Source organism: Mchenga conophoros, linkage group LG9 (assembly GCF_057382185.1).
Source record: "Mchenga conophoros isolate Kocher_MC1m ecotype Shallow Benthic linkage group LG9, M_conophoros_male_GT1.1, whole genome shotgun sequence".
Lineage (NCBI taxonomy): Eukaryota > Metazoa > Chordata > Actinopteri > Cichliformes > Cichlidae > Mchenga > Mchenga conophoros.
In genome coordinates this window covers 36,617,379-36,639,558 of record NC_140534.1, presented here as the reverse complement: position 1 = coordinate 36,639,558, position 22,180 = coordinate 36,617,379, and the positions used below count along the sequence as shown (strand labels likewise).

General features: G+C 43.3%; 1 protein-coding gene across 6 annotated transcripts in view; it reads right to left on the bottom strand.

Moving 5' to 3' along the window:
- The window catches only part of LOC146567831 (protein NLRC3-like), a 32,574-nt gene extending 12,584 nt beyond the window's left edge, over positions 1–19,990 (bottom strand). Inside the window, exons 1-4 of one of the 6 annotated variants that reach the window (XR_014893711.1) lie at positions 19,255–19,990; positions 18,480–18,613; positions 4,887–5,068; positions 2,963–4,799 (exon numbers count right to left, since the gene is read on the bottom strand). Coding sequence is in view for 4 of the 6 variants with exons in the window: in XM_085285693.1 (XP_085141819.1) it covers positions 2,963–4,799; positions 4,887–5,068; positions 18,480–18,598 (2,138 nt within the window). In the remaining 2 variants the exon portion in view is untranslated. Of the gene's footprint in view, positions 1–2,962; positions 4,800–4,886; positions 5,069–5,252; positions 6,144–18,479; positions 18,614–19,254 lie in introns of those variants that run through there. The other 5 variants (XR_014893710.1, XM_085285693.1, XM_085285694.1 and 2 more) reach the window with 5 other exon arrangements.
- Positions 19,991–22,180: the final 2,190 nt, after the last annotated feature.

The window sequence follows — 22,180 nt, the reverse complement described above, 5'->3', positions numbered from 1 at the left end:
TGGAAGCGCTGATTCGTCATTCGGCTTTTGTCAGACTAAAGTAACTGTTAAAACTGTTTGAAAAGATAAGCTATACAACAAGGAGAGATTGAGAATTTCCTTTTAGTTCTCAGTTTATTTGATATTGACAAAAGTTAGTCAGTTTTGTCTGTTCTTCTGTAAAACAAACTAAGATTTATTTTTAGAATTAATATTTTGTTTCTAAGTGGATTTGACAATTTAGTCTGTTTCGTTTGTTCTATTTTGAAACTTAAACGCTTTAGCAGCTGCCTTTTGTGTAGTTTGCAATATTTGCCTTTATTTATCTGAAAAAGTCTCATGTTCCTTAAGTACATCTACCCTGTTGAACTTATTATGAGAAATAAATATTTAAATCAAAACAAGCTGCTGATTATTTCACATTTTACTTGTGAGCAACGGCACATTTAAATCTTACAAATATAGTTATTTGGCTTATATCGTGATAGATATCGTTATCGACTGAAATGAAAAAAACATATCGTGATATGAAAAAATCTCATATCGCCCAGCTCTACCTGGATGTCAAACTTCATAGTTACACCTGGTAAAGCAGCAATGCTGATCGTTTTATTAAAGACGAAAGAATTTAGACAGTTTTTAGCTCTCTCAGCTCTCAGCGAAGGCGGTCGCACTTCTCCTCTCCTCCTCACCCTTATCTTCCCTGCTTGCCTCTATGTCCTCGTCTTGTCTTGCGTGCATTACTTTCCCTGGAACAGTCTCTCACTGTCGTTCTCTAAACCTAAAAGACAATTATGGATTTGATCAACTGGTCTCTGAGTGCTATTGACACCCTTTTCTCAACGAGAAGTCGGGGCTCGGGAGAGCCTGAGTGCCCTGGAGGGACTTTCCCTGCCGGTTACACGATGGACGGGTGGCAGAACTGGAGGACTGTGTGCCTGGCGGGACTGTCGATCGAGGACGCTGAAGATATGTACCTATTCGGAACCATGATAACAGGGTTCATGCTGATCGGCGTTGGCCTAGCCCTGCTTTATCAGAGAAATAAGAGAGCGGAACCGGCTGTTCAAACCCCCACATGGCTGCCCGCTGGATTCGAAGCACCGGGACGAGGTGCGACCTCTCACAACGAACGTAATATGGTCAACACCTTGGAGACGCTTACTGCTGCTGTGAAGGCTCAAAACAACACCATTGAGCGTATGAGGGGAAACATCAGAGAGAGGCCTGCTCAAAATGACACCCTTGAGCGACAGTTGGAAAACATCGCAGAACGGATCACTGCAGTTGTGAAGTCTCAGAATCAAAAGACTGACAACACCTTGGAACTGAAGTTTGATACCATCATGGGGAGGCTCGCGGCTCTCCAACGCGAAGTTGAGGGACCAGTCTCAGAGTGCTAAAATTCGAGCTGCTCACAAAACAGAAATCAACAACATTCAACATTCGGACACCACGGCGCCAGCTGCAGGCCCAAGGCTGGAGCCCACCAAAACAACTCCCTGATAACGACTGTGTGATGACTATTCTTCCCGTCCCATGAAGGCCACCTGGGTTGGCTGGCAGACTGTTTACTTAGCCTGATAGTGCGAAGGACACTGTCTCCGCTGAACTCTGGACACACACACACACACACTTACACTGACAAGCACTCACTCATCCCCCTCCCTTTCCAACGCCTTCGATGCTTGTGCCCTACCGGGGAAGATAGCAGTCAACTGGACCAGCGCAGATGCTGCAGGACCGGATCCGCTGTCTACGCCGGCTCTCTCTTACCCTTTACCCGCCCCTGTTGCTTGTCTCGTGTTTCTATGGTGTATTGATAGTCATGTGCTTTTGTGCTGAGGTGTTTTTTCTGTTATCAAACTGTTCTCCCACCAGGAGCTCAGTCTGAGTGGAGTTTTTTTTTCTTCTCCTCTTACCTCATGTAGTGTATTTTCGTTGTTTTTTCCTATCAGCCTACCTTTCTGACATGTCTCCCCAATGTGATGTTTGTGTAAAGTTGGTCAGAAGGTTCCTTTGTGAGTGCGCATGCGCCATTAGCGTGCTGCCTGCTGTAACCCCTAATTTCCCTCGGGATGAATAAAGTATTCTGATTCTGATTTTAACTCTCAGTGATGCTGCAGTGTTCGTTTGACTTTGGAACCTGAAGGGAAAGGAGTTTAGGACCCAGATCACTCCCAGATTTACGAGCACCTTAGTCCGACAAATACGGCAATAACGACGGCCCGCTTGCGTGTTCTACAAAGAAAAATGTGCTTTGGTGGGTATCTGATGGACAAACACCAAATCACTTCCACATCACTGAAGTTTCACCATTTTTACAAACCAATTCTGGTTCATCCGTTTCACTCAATCGGCCATGTGCGTATGAAAACAAAGGCGCGTTTTACCCATATTCTATCGCGATATTTCATTTTCTTATCGTTGCCTAACATTGTATCGGTATTACCGTGAACGGTACAATATGGCCCAGCCCTACTGTCAGATGTACAGGAAGATATTACTCTCCCAGTCACTAACATGTACCAAAGCTTCACAAGACACATAGACAGTGATCTAAAATATTGTGTAAACTCAACAGACCCAGGAGGAATATAAAACCCGTTTATGTGAAGCCTATGCAGCTGCATGTCACGGCTGAAGAGCAAACCAAAGGCAGGAGGAAATCCATTCTATACTCCACAGGTTCAGATTTCAATTATTCCAAAGAGCTTTAACAAAATTCCTTATTTACCATTAAGAAAAGAAGATTTTGTATGAAAATGACCAAAAAAAACCTTTTCAACGTTTTTGATGAAACTTCAAATTAAAGCTCAGAATCTGAAATTATCACACTATTTTCATTTTAAATAAATTTAGTGTGAAGAGAACAAACTATAAAGTTGTGTCACCATTCACATACTTCTAGACCTTAGAGTATATATCAGACAGCTGATGGCATCTTTACAGTTTTTAGGATGATATTAACATCTGGACTCACCGAGCCTTCCTGCAGTTTCTCACAGCCGGAATAAGCCTTAGTCTACCCTCCCATGATGTGTTGTATTCATCCAGGTTAAACTCATCCAGAACCTCCTCTGTCATCTGTAGCATGTAGGCCAGAGCTGAGCAGTGGATCTCAGAGAGTTTCTTCTCTGATCTGTTCTCTGACTTTAGGAAATCCAAGATTTCCTGATGTACTGAGAGGTCATTCATCTCCATCAGACAGTGGAAGATGTTGATGATTCTGTCAGGAGAAATAAACTTAGCTTTCATCTCCTTCAAGTTGTTAATGATTCTCTCAATAACTTCTGGACTGTTCTCTGTCTGACCCAGCAGACCACATAATATTATTTGGTTGGACTCCAGACATAGGCCATACAGGAAGCGGACAAACAGGTCCAGGTGGCCATTTTTACTCTGAAGAGATTTGTTTAGGCCCATGTGCAAAAAGTCAGCTACAGATGTGTAATACAAGTCTTCATCATAATCCTCATCATCATCTTCCTCCTCTTCATTCATTTCATCTTCCAGGAAGTCCTCCAGCACCTCCGTCTTCCTGTTAGTGAAACAGTGGAACATGTAGACAGCAGCCAGAAACTCCTGAATGCTCAGATGAACAAAGCAGTAGACTGGTTTCTGGAAGATCACACACTCTCTTTTGAAGATCTCTGTACAAACTCCTGAGTACACCGAGGCCTCTGTCACATCCAGACCACACTGCTCCAGGTCTTCTTGGTAGAACATGATGTTTCCTTTCTCCAGATGTTCAAACGCCAGCCTCCCCAGCTTCAGAAGAACTTCCCTGTCAGCCTCCGTCAGCTCCTGTGGACTCGTCTCATGTCCCTCGGGGTACTTGTTCTTCTTCCTCTTTGTCTGAACCAGCAGGAAGTGTGAGTACATGTCAGTCAGGGTCTTGGGCAGCTCTCCTCTCTGCTCTGTAGTCAACATGTGCTCCAGAACTGTAGCAGTGATCCAGCAGAAGACTGGGATTCTACACATGATGTGGAGGCTCCTGGATGTCTTCATGTGGGAGATGATTCTGCTGGACAGCTCTTCATCACTGAATCTCCTCCTGAAGTACTCCTCCTTCTGGGCGTCAGTGAAGCCTCGTACTTCTGTTAGCCTGTCAACACATGTAGGAGGGATCTGATTGGCTGCTGCAGGTCGGGAAGTTATCCAGACGAGAGCCGAGGGAAGCAGATTCCCCTGGATGAGGTTTGTCAGCAGCTGGCTGACTGATGACTTCTGTGTGACATCAGACAGCAGCTTCCTGTTGGTGAAATCCAATGAAAGTCTGCTTTCATCCAGGCCGTCAAAGATGAACAGAAGCTGAGAGACAGCCAGCTTCTCTGCTGTGACCTTCTGTAATGTTGGATGGAAAACATGGAGCAGCTCCAGAAGACTGTACTGCTCATCTCTGATCAGGTTCAGCTCCATGAATGAAAGCAGAACCACCACACTGACATGTTGGTTCTCCAAGCCCTTTGCCCAGTCCAGAGTGAACTTCTGCACTGCAAAGGTTTTTCCAACACCAGCCACGCCGTTGGTCAGAACCACTCTGATGGGTCTCTGTTGGTCAGGTAAGGCTTTAAAGATGTCCTGGCACCTGATTGGAGCGTCATGGAGGGCGTCCATCTTGGAAGCTGTCTCCAGCTGCCTCACCTCATGTTGGGTATGAACCTCTTCAGTCTGTCCCTCTGTGATGTAAAGCTCAGTGTAGATCCTGTTGAGGAGGGTTCTACTTCCTGTTGCATCACTTCCTTCAGTCACACGTTCACATCTCCTCCTCAGACTGATCTTATGTTCATCTAAAGCCTCCTGCAGATCAACATCTGCTGAAAGACATGATAATATTTAAGACCAAAAAGGAAGAAAACTTCAATGTTTGAAAAATCTATTAGTAGACAGATGTTCAATCTTACTATGTATACAGCTCCTCTGTCCAGTTGACTGCAGTCCATTGCTCGATCTTTCTCCATTATGGGGACAGGAGTCATCTTCTGTGTGTCCACAGCTAGTAGAAACGGGATGTTTCAGGACATCCTGACACAAAGCACACATAGGCAGCTGCTGACCCCCACCATCAGGACTCCTGTTATTGTCTCTGTGAAAATTCAGGAAAAATAAAAACTATGTCCAGATGAACAGAATCAAATTTTAGGGATTGGCTTACCTGGATGATGAGCATGCATCAGTATGTTTTATATAGTATTGCCAAATGTAATAATGCACTTTTATTTAATCTAAGATAGCACACATAAGCTCTGATGTATTTAAGTGATTCTTACAATAGTTACTATTCTTCAATCAGTCCAGGGCTGACTGGAAGCTCTTGGTGGCACTGTCACTTGGGGTTCGCTCTCTGCAGTAGAGTGTCACTTCCTGTTCCACCCACTGGGGTCAAACTCTTGTAATTGCCGATTCTGTTCTCAGACATGTGAAGCTAGAGACACCAGCAACCATAGACAATTGTCTTCCAGGGGCCAGAGCAGGCAACATTGAGGAAAATTTAAAACTGCTGGCTAAGGGTAAACGTAAATTCAGTAAAATTATGATTCACGGCGGCAGTAATGACACCTGGATGTGGGCTCCATAGATAATTGGCAAACCTTCTGGATGAAACCTGGTCTTGTTAGGAGAGACGGCATCCATCCCACTTTGGATGGAGCAGCTCTCATTTCTAGAAATATGGACAAATTTATTAAACCCACCATTTGATTGAACATGAAAAAAACAAAATCACAAAGAAAGAACAATACAGTATCCACATCTGAACCAAAGAGTAAAACAGTGAAATGTGGATTATTAGATTAGATTAGATTAGATTAGATTAGATGAAACTTTATTAGTCCCTCGGGTGGGTTCCTCCGGGAAATTCAGTTTCCAGTAGCAAAGCACCGAAAGAAGTTGCATGTTACAGATACATTAAGGGGAATGAGAGTAAGGATATAAGTATAAATACACCATATATACACATATAAACATATATAGATACAGAATATACAATATGGATAAATAGGATTGCTCATTTGAGTGAGTATATTGCACAGTGATTATTGGACAGTCAAATATAAGAAAAAAGACAAAACAAAAACAAAAAACAAATATTGCAAATATTGCACAGTGTAGAGAAGCACCTACAGCTCAGTTGTTCCCGCCCTCCCTTGTCCCCCTGTCTCCCCTCCCTCTCCCCTCCAGTGAGGAGTTAAACAGTCTGATGGCGTGTGGGACAAAGGAGTTTTTAAGTCTGTTGGTTTTTGACTTTGGGAGAAGCAGCCTGTCGCTGAATAGGCTCCTCTGATTGTTTACGACCGTGTGCAGAGGATGCCCGGCATTGTTCATAATGTCAAATCCTTCCCAAATCAAAAACCCTGGATTAACGGAGATGTTCGCGCGGCACGGAACACCGCCTTTGCCTCCGCGAACACATCGGACTACAAACACGCACATTACCAACTCCGGAAGACGATCAAAGCAGCCAAACGTGAGTACAGGGACAGGGTGGAGCAACAGTTTGACAACCCTCGGAGTATGTGGCAGGGACTAAACACGATCACAGACTTTAGAGGGAAAACCAGCACACCGCAGACCACGGCCTCTCTGTGTGAGGATCTAAACGTATTCTACGCTAGATTCGACACAGCGAACACCATGAGACCGGACAGTGTGCGCACCGCGGATGACGTCAGTGCGCACACTGTGTCTGAGGAGGATGTGCGGAAGTGCTTCAGGAAGGCGAACGCACGCAAAGCTACTGGTCCGGACGGGATTCCCGGCCGCGTCTTCAGGTCATGCGCGGCTCAGCTGGCTGGAGTGTTCACGCACATCTTCAACCTTTCCCTCTCTCTGTCTGTAGTCCCAGCCTGCTTCAAAATGGCCACCATCGTCCCTGTACCCAAATCCTCCACCATCTCCTCATTGAACGACTGGCGACCTGTAGCCCTGACCCCCATCGTAAGCAAATGCTTCGAGAAGCTGGTCAGGGACTTCATCTGCTCTGCACTACCCGACTCACTGGACCCTCTACAGTTTGCATACCGCCACAACAGGTCCACTGATGATGCCATAGCCCTGACACTACACACTGCCCTGTCACACCTGGAGAAGAGAGACACGTATGTGATGATGCTGTTTGTAGATTACAGCTCAGCATTCAATACCATCGTTCCCTCGAAGCTGGACAGGAAACTGCAGGATCTAGGACTGAGCAGCTCCCTCTGCAGCTGGATCCTTAGCTTCCTGTCTGACAGACGCCAGGTGGTCAGACTGGGCAGCATCACCTCATCCCCCATCACACTGAACACTGGTGCTCCACAGGGGTGTGTACTGAGCCCTCTCCTGTACTCACTCTACACCTACGACTGCACAGCCACTAACAGCTCCAACATCATTGTGAAGTTTGCGGACGACACTACAGTGGTGGGTCTTATCACCAACGGTGATGAGACGGCTTACAGGGAGGAGGTCAGCGCCCTGACCCACTGGTGTCAAGACAACCATCTCACCCTCAACGTCGCAAAGACAAAGGAGTTGATAGTGGACTTCCGGAGGTGCAGAGAAGTACACACCCCCATCACCATCAACGGCGCTGCTGTGGAGAGAGTGAGCAGCTTCCGGTTCCTTGGTGTACATCTGGCTGAGGATCTTACGTGGTCAGTACACACAAACAAAACAGTGAAGAAGGCGCAGCAGCGCCTCTTCTTTCTCAGGAGACTGAAAAGATTCGGCATGAGCCCCCGCATCCTCAGGACCTTCTATCACTGTGCCATTGAGAGCATCCTCACTGGATGCATCACCACCTGGTATGGCAACAGCACCGCCTACAACTGCAAAGCTCTCCAGCGAGTAGTGCGGTGCTCTGAACGGATAATTGGAGGTGAGCTTCCCTCCCTCCAAGAAATCTACAGGAAGCGGTGCCTGAGGAAAGCGGGGAGGATTATCAAGGACTCCAGTCACCCCAGCCATAAACTGTTCAGACTGCTTCCATCAGGAAGGAGGTTCTGCAGCATCCGGTCCCGTACCAGCAGACTGAGAGACAGCTTTTTCCATCAGGCCATCAGACTGCTGAACACGTCATAGACACCTCAGCTTCACTACTGGAACTTCAACATTATGCACTCCACACTGTATATAAATGCCACTTGTTTTGCACATATTCAACTCTGTATATTTTATATATTTTATTATTATTATTATTATTATTTATTTTAATTTCTTTTTACTATTTAATTTGTAAAAATGTGTATACACACACACACACACGTAGGAAAATATTTAGTATACACATCCAGAAATGCATACACTATTATATATTGTACATATATTTATTAGTTTCAGGTTGGCCATTCTTGTATTTTGCTCGTTTGTGTTGTTGTGTTTGCACATCTCTGTTGCTTGTGGGGCTCGCACACAAGAATTTCACTCGCATGTGCTGTGCCAGTGTGCCTGCACATGTGATGTGACAATAAAAGTGATTTGATTTGATTTGATTTGATTAATGTCCATCAGTTTCTTTAAGGTCCTCTTCTCTGCCACTGTCACCAGAGTGTCCAGCTTCATGCCGACCACAGAGCCAGCCTTCCTGATCAGTCTCTCCAGCCTGCATGAGTCCTTCTTTGCTGTGCTGCTCCCCCAGCACACCACAGCATAGAAAAGTACTCCAGCAACCACTGACTGGTAAAACATCCTCAGGAGCTTCCTGCAGATGTTGAAAGACCTCGGCCTCCTGAGGAAGTACAGTTGGCTTTGGCCTTTTTTATACAGGTGCTGCGTGTTGCATGACCAGTCCAGTTTGTTGTCCACCCACAGCCCGAGGTACTTGTATGTGTTGACCACCTCCACCTCCTCTCCCTCTATCTGAACTGGCAGTGGACCTAGGGCTGCTCGATTATGGCAAAAATGATAATCACGATTATTTTCACTGAAATTGAGATCACGATTATTTGACGATATTTATTTAACCCTTTAAGATCTACCATAGAACCAAGTCCGCCACAGCTTTTAATATTTTTTTTTACATGCTGTAGTGCCATTTGTGGGAGCATTTCAAGTTGCTATACATCAATACAACTGTTATAGCCCATATTTTAAAAATGTGTATGTATTAAGTCCATAGTAACTACATTAATTGCAAAAAAGTGCAATAAACTACAAAAAAATTGAAAATCGTTTTTGTTTTTTTTACATATATTTCTACTTGGAGAAATTTAAGAGGCTTATCCCTCAAAACTTTAAATACAAAAAAGTTGCAAAAAATAGTTTACAACAACAGGAAATTTATTTTGAGTGTCTTCATAGTTTTATTTTTGGAGATACAGCAATTTTTATATACACTGCAGGAAAAACAAAAAAACAATCCTATGATGCAAATTTGCAAAGAATGTGCATGTGCATCAAAATAAACTATTTCCAGCAGTGCAATTCGAGTTCTAAGGCCTACAAGTAAAAAACTACATTTTCCGCGAAAATGACGTCACTTGCGATAGTTCGCGTTGACGTCTTTTTCAATGTGGGAAGTGTTAAGAACAGCTGATCGGATCGGCAAAGCGTGTTTCTGGAATATTATGTTTTTGTTCCTGCAAGCGCTTTTTATGCAATTTTTGCAAAGCTATATGTGGAAGGAAACCGTGACCTAGGATAAGCTGATGGCATAAGATGTAAGTACAACTCCTCTGGTTTCATATGGAAAAAAATTTATTGTGCTAGCTTAGCGGTTCAGGTTCTACAGGGATTTAAAAATAGTTATACAAAACGAGCATGCTGCTCTGACCGGCTTTAAAGGGTTAACAATAACAATGTATTGAATAATTACTTTAAAAAATAATATAAAATAGTGTGCAAATACTGATAACAGTGCAAATGTTTGCAATAAAAGAAATAAATAAATAAATAAATATTGTACTATTCTTAGTTAGCGTATTGTCTGTCTTGTCTTAATGTTGGTTTAAAATGGAGCACTGTAACAAAAAATAATTTCCCCCAGGGATCAATAAAGTATTCTGATTCTGATTCTGATTCTGATGATTCTGAAATGAAAAATGTAAACTTTGCAGTGTTGTTCTGTGGTGCAGCTACGACACCATAGCAAAGTTTACACACTGTGTCTACTTGATCCACGTCTGACTCCACGAACCCATAATGTTTCCACACCACTGAAGTTTTTTTTTTTTTTTTACCTCTCTTTTCAACCAACGGCAGTCCACTCCTCTCCAAATAACTTCTGCTTAGCTTTCCGAGCTTCCCTCGGGTCCTCTTAATTGTTGTGACGCGTGTTCGAAATGCAGAGCAGTGCGCTTGATTTGCCACACGGAGCAGCGCGAGAGTAAAGCATGAGGGAGGGGCTAATAATCGGCTCAGTCATTTTTAATGATCGTTGAAAGCCCAGATCGTAATCGTGATTAAAATTCGATTAATTGAGCAGCCCAAAGTGGACCTGGTCTGGACCTCCCGAAATCCACAACCAGTTCCTTGGTCTTTGAAGTGTTGAGTTGCAGGTGGTTTGTGTGACTCCATGTGACAAAGTTCCTCACCAGGCTCCTGTACTCCTCTTCCTGGTCATCTCAGATGATGGGGTCCACCTGCATCCTGTTTAGTTTCTCCTGGAGCAGACAGGGCCGGAGGATTCTGCCTGGATGATATCAAGGAACCAGGCTCCACGGCGCCAAAACAGCAGAGACTAGCAATGTGGGAGAGGGCCGGCGCAGATCGCCGCAGACAGGGAGTGGACCAGCGGCGGATAAGAGAGAAGCTACGGAGCTTCCATCGGGCCCCACCGGGGAGCATCCAACTCTTGTGACTGAAATCAAGAGGGTCATTACGTCTCCACTGGAGCTTTAAAGTGAGGCATCCTGCTCTCATGCAGAGAGGAGGACTTCATATTACTCCTTAGTAAATCTACCAAGAATTTGAAAACTGTTTTGCTCAGGATTGTATAAGCTGAATTCTATATTTAAGAATTAAATATTTTATTGTTACTATTTCAACCAGTTCATCAAGCACTCCAATTATGAGCCTGCCTAAAGTGATTATTTTACTTTTATTTTTACCTGAGAAGGAATACACTTAGGCTTTTTACTTCTCAAATGACATGTGTTCCTCTGCTCTCCATGTATTCTGTGAAGAGTCTTTTTGCAATTACTCCCTGAGCTTGTTAAAGAAGGAACTTTATACCGGTTGGGTAACCCTGGCTTCAAAGAAGGATACTGGTGCTGGGTATTTTCCCTGACACTGATGAGAGGCCCTCGACTGGGTGATGTTGCACAAAGGTACACAGACTGAAAAAGTTATATGCATCATCAGGAAAATAAAATAATGACGCTAAATGTAAAAGGGCTACATAATCCGATTAAAAGGAGTAAAATAATAGCTAAAATGAAACGTGAGAAGCTGCAGGTAATCTTTTGGCAGGAGACACATCTATCTTCTTTAGAACATGAAAAATTAAAAAATTTGGTTTCCAAACTACCTATTACTTGTCTCATAAATCAGGCCACAAAAGAGGAGTAGCCATACTGATCCCCAATGCTGTTAACTTTGAATTCTATTTAGAGGTAAAGGACAAAGAAGGGAGGTTCATTTTGGAAAAGGGTAAATTAGAAGAGGAGGAAGTAACATTATTCAATGTATATGCCCCGCCAGGAAGCTCCAAATCTTTTTATGAGAAGTTATTCGATTTAGTGGTCTTGAAAACACGAGGAGTTCTTATTTTTGGTGGCGACCTTAATGTTCAACTCCAACCAAAACTGGATGCATCCAACCACCGGCAAAAGAAAAGTTCGAATGCCATTAGGGTCCAACATGCTTACAGAACTGGGTTTGATTGATTTGTGGAGAGCCTCTCATCCAGGTGAAAAACAATTTACCGTAATTGTCGGGCTATAAGCCGCTACTTTTTGCACAAGCTTTGAACCCTGCGGCTTTTAGTCAGGTGCGGCTTTTCTATGGATTATCCATGATTTTTGTCATATCGTAAGACGATTTGTTTTGTTTGTTCCGCTGTTGTACGGCACTACGTTGCCTGGCGGAAGGGCATGTGATCAGACACACAGTATCGGGGTTCAAGAGTGGTATGTTGGTCACATGTCCATCCGCCAGGCAACATAGTGCCGTACAAGTAGCGCGAAAAACAAACTTCAAAGTAGCGCCACGCGTTCAGCGGGAGGCGTGGATGACGAGCGGCAATAAACTTGCGAAAAGCAAGTTATGCTCAACTCCACCGGTGGAATCTGACAGCGTGGAAAAGTGTGAAAACATTCATGATCACCAACGGATTTCGAAGGGCTGGACTGCTGCATGATGGAGAGGACACCGCCACGGCCCTTCTGAGGGTGTTCGACTCTGACACTGACAACGAGGATTTGTTTGGTTTTGAAAGTGACAACGAAGGAAAGAAGCTGAGAGTGGATGACGAAGCCATCCTGAGCCTGTTCGTATCCGACACTGGAGAAGAGGACTTTGGTGGTTTTAGTGCGCAGGAAGATGGTGGTGAATGACTGACTTTTCTTGAGCCTAAAAGGTAGTCCGAATCTATTTTTCCGGTGTGCTGTAGGTTATTGTTATGTACATTTGTTACTCATTTATGAAGCACAGTACATGTTTCGTACTTGTAATTACCGCTACTTTTACATATACCTAAAAAGTTGTGCAAATATGTACCCATAACTTGTTTTTCAAAATATTAATAAAAGGGGTGTGTCTCCAAACAGCCATCTCTTTCCTGACAATTCCCTTTGTGCATATTCTCTTACATATGATAAGTCAACATTGAAACACCTGCGGCTTTTAGTCAGGTGCGGCTAATGTATGTACAAAACAGGATTTTCCCCTGATTTTAGCTTGTGCGGCTAATATTCAGGTGCGCTTTGTAGTCCGGGAAATACGGTACCTATTATTTTGCTCACTGTTCTGTATATACTCGAATTGACTACTTTTACCTCTCTGGGGACATCTCAGGCCCTCCAAGGTTTGGAGGCCTATCTCCCCCTACCACCACTTCCCCTGCCAGTGGCGGACTCCCTCAGACATCGGTGCGTTGGTGGTTCTTTGTGTCCGGGGATGGGCGTCCGGGTACACACCGGCTCACTCCTTGGCGGCCGCTTATCGGGGCCTGGAGCCTGGGGCTCGCTCGGGCCACTTCGGAGGTGGGGTGCCCCCGGCCTCTCGGCCTGGCGCTCGGTCACTCAGGCACGGCTGGCTGCCGGCGGAGCTCACGGGCCCGTCACTGCAACCCCCCCTGGCTTCTGCTCCGCGGCTGCTGAGTGACCCCTCATCTGGGACTCTCCTCAGCTCTTTCTGGGACAGTGGCGCGGCTGCCCCTCTGTTGGTCTTCCTTGGTCTCTTGTGTTCTGGGGGCCTCTGGATGTCTGGAGTTTTGATCTCCTCCATACCTGCTTCATGCCCTGGAGGACGGGGCTGTGGCCCCCCCACACCCTCTAGCAGATTATTACATGAAGGAACCTTTTAAAAACAAGCGCGTCCATGCTCACAGGTGTACACACGGGTGATCACACCCACAAACTACACCCTTTTTGGCTCCTACCTCAAAGCACACTGTGTTCTGTTGATCTTATGTGCTGCACAATAATGTTTAATATTTAGTATTTACTGTCATATTCCCATATATCATTGTGATGTTGTTTATTCTATTACTCTTGTTCTCTTCTGCTTGTTTTCTTTTTTCTTTCTCAGCAGGTGATCCAGGTGATTGATAGATGCATTTTTTTTTTCTTTTTTTTTTCTGCCCGTTCTGTTGGTTTTTGTTTTTTGCCCTTCTCCCCCGTCCCTCTTCTCAGCTGTTTCTCTTTCCCTCTTTCTTTCTCCCCTTCTTTCCCCCAGTCAAGTCTGTCCCGTATTCAGTAAGTGAAAATAAAATAAACAATAAAAGGTGAATCAAATGGACCATTACGGCAAGGCTGGGATGGTCAATTTGGTAAAGTAAATCCGTTGGGCATCTTTCTTTACCTTTAGACAACAATTCTGATGGCAAAAGAGCCAAACGGGACAGGCAAAAAAAAAAAGAAAAAAAAAAAAAAGAATTGACTACTTTTTTATGTATAAATCATACTGGCATAAGGTTGAAGATTGTAAAATAGTGGTCAGAGATTTATCTGATCATTCACGTGTGTACCTAACCCTGCACCGTACTCGGACTAAACAACGGAAAAATACACTTTGGAGACTCAACACCAGTATTTTGAATGAGAAATCAGTACTAACACAAATCCAACAGGAATTTGTGCGTATATCTCCATTTTTTGGATGGGAAATTGCTCGGCTTACTACCGTTAGAGGGACACACAGCTGGCGAAATAATGTTTGAGAAGATTTCAGCACTTTTTGAGGAAAATGGTCTGGATATGAAGCGTGTCTGTATACTTGTGACGGAGGAGGCTTCATCCATGGCAGGAAAAGTGAGTGGTCAGCGAAATATTTATTTTAATTTGAAAGGGAATTATCAAAATGTTTTTTTGTTATTATTATTATTATTTCAAATGTGCAAAAAATAGTTCAGTTATAGCTCCCTTTTTTTTAAATGGACCTTTTGGTGTGCATTTGTGATTTACAGGGGAAAAAGAATAAAAAAATTACTTGTTTTTCAGTACAGTTGTGTGGGTTTGAAATTGATCATGATCTGCTGCTTACTGGCTTCAAAAAAAAATATCTGGCCCAGATAAATTCCTCGGTTTGAAAATCTGGCCCAACTAACTTCGTAGTTGAATAGCCATGATATAGGCCAATATCCGTCCTTAATGTGGACTATAAATTATTTGCTTCAATATTATCTAAGAGACTGGAATCAATTATTCCGGAGCTGATAGACTTAGATCAGACAGGCTTTGTTTCAAATAGACAGACTCAAGATAACTTAAGGAGAACATTACAAGTGATGAACCACATAACATAGGAAATATTAGTGCAATGTTGATTAGCTTAGATGCCGAAAAGGCTTTTGACTTGGTGGGTTGGGAATATCTATTTAGGGTACTAGCAAGAGATGGCTTCATTAAATGCCTATGTTGGAGAGGCTGTGGCTCGCCCATGGCAAACCATTTCCATGTCTTCTGGGCCTGCCCAAGAATCCAGCCATATTGGGGGGAGGTGGCCATTGAGATAAACAAAATAATCAGGATAAAAATGGACTATTCATTTGTTACCTTGTATCTTGGCAAGATACCTAAGACACTTCCACATAAAGATAATTATTTATTGAAAATACTTTTGGCTAGCAGCAGAAAGGCCATAACCCGAAGATGGCTAAAGGCCAATCTTCCAACTCTGGCCCAGTGGCATGGGATAGTGAAAGAAATTTTTGGAATGGAGAGGCTTACGTTTGTCCTTAGACTGGAGCTGGAGAAATTCAAGAAGCTCTGGGAAAAATGGATTGTGTATACCCTTTGTACGGAATAATTATAAATGACTGTATTCTCATACTGTAAATAAATAAATAGAAAGTTAAAAAAAACAAACTTAAATACTGATCCGTATGTGTAGGTTTACGGTACATATCAGCTTTTAGATGTCCCCCATTACTGATGGAAATCTCACAGTCTAAGAAGGCTAACCTGACACTTTTCATATCCTCCCTGGTGAATTTGATGTGTCGGTCAACCCTGAAATGTGGTACGTCCTGAGATTTGATTTTCAGCCAGGTGTCATCCACAAATCTGAACCAATGGCTTGGTGGTGTTCCAGGGTGGGATAGCAAAGCCCTCTTTTCCACTTCTTCCATGTACAAGTTGGCCCCAACGTTATGCCCTTGTATATGGAATATGTGGAATTAAGACACAGTTCCAAAAGCAAACACACTTGGTCGATGCTGAGAGTGGTCCTGTTGCTGAGATTGGGGTCATCCAGTAATCTCTTACTAACTCCCTCCAACGCGGAAGTGAAGAGAGATGTAACGTCGTACGAGACCATGGTTTCATGTGCCTCCATGACATCTCTCACCTTCTCAACAAAATCCAAAGTGTTCTGGATGTGGTGCTCAGAGCTGCCCACCCACGGGTTGAGGATCGAAGCCAGAAAGCCATTGTTTCCTCTTAGAGATGTTATAGGTGACTAAGTTGATCATACAGACAATCGGGCTTAAAGGTATATGTATTTATGTAGATATATATGTATCGTCGGTAAACCATACAAACTTGGTGTAGCTTCCCCTGCGTATAACCTGTGGTATGAGATCAATCAATAGGATTGTCTTGTTCTAACTGCTTCAGACAGTCTATCACCCTCTTCCTGTAACCACTTCCTGGGTCTCGTTTCAGGGGCTCTTAAGTATTTTTGTCTCTGAGCAGTGACAACGTTTTCTCATGATAGTCTTTCTGGTTTACGCACACCGCATGGGTGTAATTAGTTGCTGATTGCATATTATTTTCAACATTTTCCATAGTTACCGACTCTGTCACGGTTCTGGGTCCGTTGGACCCAGTATTTTGAGTTTATTATATTTCGGTTTAATTCTGCTTCATGGATTGTTTTCTTATTCTCGTAGTGATGATGATTATTATTAGTTTCTTGTTTCTGTTTATCCGTGCTTAAGGATTTGTTCTCAGTTATATCTCACGTTTAGTTTAGTTCAGGTTCCATGTGTCATTCTGTCTGTCTGTCTCTCAGTGTAAAGTCTGCATGCTTGTTTAGTAATTCATGTTTCCTGGTTTATTGTGAAAGTCTTTGTCTTATGTTAGTGTGTGCAGCTTGGTTCCCCCCGTCTCGTTAACCCTGATCTCTCCCAACTGTGTCTCCCTCCTGTTGCCCATTCGCTGATTACCACCCTGTGTATATTAGCCCTGTGTTTTCCTGTGCTCAGTGTCGCGTCGTACCCTCAGATCCTGCCTGTGTGTTCCAGTTAGTGTTTTCATGTTTGGTTTCTGATTTGTTGGTGCCAGCAATAAAGCTGTGGTTTTCAGTTATATTTCCGTCTGAGAGTCCTGCACTTGGATCCACATCTCCACCTGCCCGCACACAGAGCCCTGACAGACTCGGGTTTTTACAAATGTTCAGGATGTTGACAATTAATACAGGATAATACAGAGAGGCTTATGATGAAATTCACTTGTCAAATTCAGTCTGAACTTTCTGATTTGGACTTGAACAGCAGGATCAATGCCTTTTCTCTAAGCAGTGCCAGAAGAAAGTAAATGCTTTAGGTTGAACTTTTTTCGCTGCAGTTAAATTTTGATTAATATGTTCATATTGTAATTTACAGTATGAAATTCATATGTTCTGTTTTTGGAAGCCACTTTGCTTTTCTGTTTGACTAAATTCTACTTTCTTAGGACAGGCGTTTGCAACCCTAACGCTCGTGTGAATACATAAGTGCTTCTGCAGCCATGACAAAAAGGGTTTCAAATTTCCATCACTGCTAATAGCAGCTGCAGCCAGAAAATACCTTTGACCCCACAGAATCAGTGATTGAACCTTTTTTTTTTCTTTTTTTTTTTCACAAAACGACAAAAGATGATGTATGCACAGTGTTTGGGAGTAACGGAATGCATCAACCGGCGTTACGTATTTAGAATGCAAAATATGAGTAACTGTATTCCATTACAGTTACCATTTTAAAAGGTGCTATTCAGAATACAGTTCCTTTGTTGAAATAAATGGATTACACAGCGGTCTTTTCCTGTTTCATATGTTAGGCTATACCCTCTCTAGTTTTGGTAATTCCACACCAGTGGAAACCCAAACAAAACACACATTAAGAGGCTCTAATGCCCGTGTCTCAATCTAACAGCCCATGTCACCTCTAATTGCGGCCACATAATGATGTGAAGAAATATATTTTTTTAAATTATTATTCAAAAAATGATTTAATATGAAGGCAATAGCAGAGTGTTACAAGCATCGTCCTAAAGAATGTAGCCTGATGGGCAGTGTAGTCCGTGCTGCAGGGAGAATGGACTGCCATACCCGTTATGTGTCTGTGAGCGAGGGGGAGAAAAATCTTGTTTTTCCTCTGAAACAATAAGCTCTGTTGGAGCAGCCTTTCAACGCCTCTCTCTGTCTCTCGCTAGCAAAGTTGACCCAGACAACAAAGCAAAGCTAGTTTTCAGCTACGAGCCCGACAAGAACCCGACATATTAGCCAGAGGTCCCTTTACTATGGTTCGGAGCTGCGGACCTGTTTTATATACGCACGGAATAGTTTTCTATACTTTCTGTGAAGTGCAGCCTTACCTAATGTCCACCCTACTGTTACTCATTTATATTAAGATTTAAACATCTAGTTGGTATTGGTATGGTGACTAACCTTCAGTAATAGTAATAAATCACACAGCAATAGGACATTCATGTAGTTGTAAAAAGCATGATAATATATGAAATAATCCAAAGTATTCAGAATACGTTACAAAAGACATTTTGGGGCATGTAATCTGTAATCTGTAGTGGAATACATTTTTAAAGTAACCTTCCGAACACTGTGTACGCAGAGAGAGAGAGAGAGAGGGTGAGAGTGTGTGTGTGTGTGTGTGTGTGTGTGTGTGTGTGTGTGTGTGTGTGTGTATCAAAAACACTTACTTTGGTTCAGCACTGAAGTATGGAGATTCTTCTTTGGAACAATCACTCTTCACTGCAACATAGCTGCATCCTGGAAACTCTGCTGGTCCCTCCTCTTTCTTCACATCATTTCTTTTCATCTTCCCTGAGTCAGCCTGAGAGGGAAACCGACTGTGAGTGCCAAACAGAAAGTCTCTGATGCTAACAGGTGGGGCTCTGTGATTGGTCCACTTGAAGTGACTGAACCAATGAATAAAGAGCAGGGTTTGTTTATCTTCACCCAACAGCTGCCTGTCTCCTGTCCAATCACTGATGCAGGATTCCTCAGCCCACTGAGATCTTTGTGAATACAGAAACTGTCATCTGTTTCACTAAACAAGTTTTAGCCCCTCCCCTTTTTTAGAAAGCTTTCTTCTAATTGGCTGATCTCACAGAGGGGTTAAACACAAAGTGCACTGACGATATACGTCTGTCGCCTCTGCGTGACACTAAACATATGAAAGACTGTGAGTCTGTAAAGCAGTCTGATCTTTGAGCTCACAGGCAATCCTGGGTTTTCTTACTGATTACGTATAACACTGAGCTCCTTATTAGAAGCTCTGGACATGTTTGATATGAACAGAAAACAGGAGAAGAACAGATCCACAGAGACTCACAGTCAAGTTTGATGTTGGTGCCAGGAGCTGACGACATCACTGATAAAAATCTGCTGTTAAACATGAGCGAAGGAGGGGTGTGATATCGACGGGGTGTGTGTGAGTGAGTGAAATAAAAAGAAAGCTGAGAAAACACTAACCTGCGTCCTCTAAGCTCATGTGGCAGCTCCCTTTATTTCCAGGAAGTGATTCAAACATGTGTTCAAACAGTTAGAGCATGGGGGAGGGGCCATCAACAGCAGGAGGAGGCGGAGGTAACCAGGCAGTGTTTGTATTAGTGGCACAGACAGACTCGAGCATTCCTTCAAAGGCTGACGGTTATCAATAAAATGCAGACTTATTTTACTTACTTTTATTCACCCACTCGTATAACCAAACACCAACAAAGTACAAAACATGGGAATAAACACATTAAACCTCATCTTTATATAAATTAGTATAAACAATTTGTGATCATTTGCATAATGAATGCATATTTGTTTCATGAGTACCATCACCACAGGAGAAGAAGAATGGAAAGGCATTAAAGAAGAAAAAAAATAATAGAAAGTACACAAAAAAGATGTACACGCCCTGTACTACCATTGTTTTTGTCAATGGTGACCATTCATCCATAAATCTGTTTAGCAGTAATTTTTCCCATAATTCCCAATCTTCCCTCAACCTCTCCAACAAACAGCACCGAGCAGGGCAGAGATGATAGAGACACATAACAAAACGTACCTCAACGTTTATAAAATATATACACTTCACGCAACAAACACAGCAGTACTGTTCATCCAAAATACTTTACCTGTTCATCTGTTTAGAGGCAGTCACCCTCTACAAAGTAGGCAATAGAAAGAACATATATGTCTTTGTATTTTCCATCTTTTCTACAGATATTAAAAAGTTTGTACAGAGTGTCTGTACCTTTGCCAACTCTGCTCTGATGAAATTTCAGATTAATTTTTCAGATGTGACAGTGGGATTGTGAAAAAACCTTGGATATCAATGAAGCTCCGCCTCCTACAGTTTCCTGTACTTCAGGTTAGTCGAACAGAGCGCCTGTTGCTTGTTGAGGAGTCATCAAGATCAGGTATGTAAAGAAGAGTTTTTTTCATTGTCATCAGAGAGTTTTATGCTAACAGTCACAGTTAACATTTGAAAAGACAAATGTTCATTTACATTGAACTTGTTTTCATAATCTAGCTGAATAGATGTTCATTTTCATGGTTCAACTGTAGAACATGTCCTTTAGTGTTGGTGAAAGATGTTTGGGATGAAGATTAGAGGACATAACATTAAACTGAAGCTATAAAATCCTAACATGTGAAAAAGTATATATCATGTGTGTAAGAACACTTATCGAGACATTATACTTTGTAAGTATTTCAAAATCTGCCATGAAACTGTTGGAAAAACCACAAAAGTGTATTAAAAAAAAGTATTTATATAGTCTTTTTTTTTCTTGCCTGTTCCGTTTGGCTCTTTTGCATCAGAATTATTGTCTAAAGGTGAAGAAAGCTGCCCAACGGATTTACTTTACCAAATGGACCGTCCCAGCCTTGCTGTAATGGTCTATTTGATTCACCTTTTATTGTTTATTTTATTTTATTTTCACTTGTTAAATGCAGACTTGACTGGTGAAAAGAAAGGGAAGAAAGAAAGGGAAAGAAAAACAGCAGGTAAGAGGGACGGGGATAAAGTGCAAATAACAAAAAACAACAAAATAAGCAGACATAAAATACATATATCAATCACCTGGATCACCTGTTGAGAAAGAAAAAAGAGAAAGCAAGCAGAAGAAAAAAAAAAGAGCAACATAATAAACAACATCACGATGATCTCTGGGAATGTAACAGTAAATATTAAATATTAAAGATTATTGTGCAGCACGTAAGATCGATTGCGCACAGTGTGCTTTGAGGTAGGAGCCAAAAAGGGTGTAGTTTGTGTGTGAGAGTCCCCGTGTGTACACCTGTGAGCATGGATGCGCTTGTATTTAAAAGGTTCCTTCATGTAATGATCTGCTAGGGGGTGTGGGGCACCACAGCCCCGTCCTCCAGGGCATGAAGCCGGTATGGAGGAGATCAAGACTCCAGACATCCAGAACACCTCAGACCCTCAGAACACAAGACACCAAGGAAGACCAACAGAGGGGCAGCCGCGCCACTATCCCAGAAAGAGCTGAGGAGAGTCCCAGATGAGGGCTCACTTGGAGGGCCTGAGATGTCCCCAGAGAGGTGGCGTCTGATACCCAACCTGACATATAGACACAGACATATAGGCACACACAGATACAAACATCCATTCCCACCCTCATGCTCTCATATGCAATTACTCAACACTCACCCAACATGGAGACAGACATAAAGAGACACTGTACACACAATCACACTCCGCAAGCGTACTCTAAGCCCCAGGTCTACGTACCCTTGCCCCCCGGGGGGGGGAACTGCACCTAGACCCAGGTGGTGTTACCCTTTTTCCTGGGGTGGAGAGAAGCAGACCCCGATCGGGCGGCCATCTCCTCCTCCTAGCCCCCCGCTCCAGCAGGCCGCAGAGAACGGGGGTGTGTGAAGACTCCAAACCTCCCTCAGCCCGCTCAAATGTAGTGTTGATGCATGTGTGTTCTAAGGTGCATTTAAAACCCAGGAGGGCTTGGAGCCACCTGCCAGAGAGCAGCAGGTAAGCGCATAGCCCCTCCTGATAGCCCTCGATGTCTACATGTATTTAAAATTGAGAGGTGGGCAATGACGCCAGGGGTCAGGTTGTAAACCCTGATGGTCTTTTGGATACCCTGCAGTGTGCCCACCCCCAAGATCCTATATGTATGTGTTATGAGAGTGTGAGTAATGTGAATGTCTAAGTTGTGAGATAAAATTGAGGCAGAGAAAGCCAAAAGGGGACAGAGGGGGGGATGCCTCTCCTGCACCCTGGTGACACACCTTTACCCCAAGGCCCTGCATGTGTGGGTGATTGTGGTGGAGCGGGAAGAGGGAGGCAGCTGGAGATGGGGAGGGAAGGGAGGGGCACAGAGCCCGGGACAGCCCACCCGACCCCACCACAGAAAAAACTGCACCC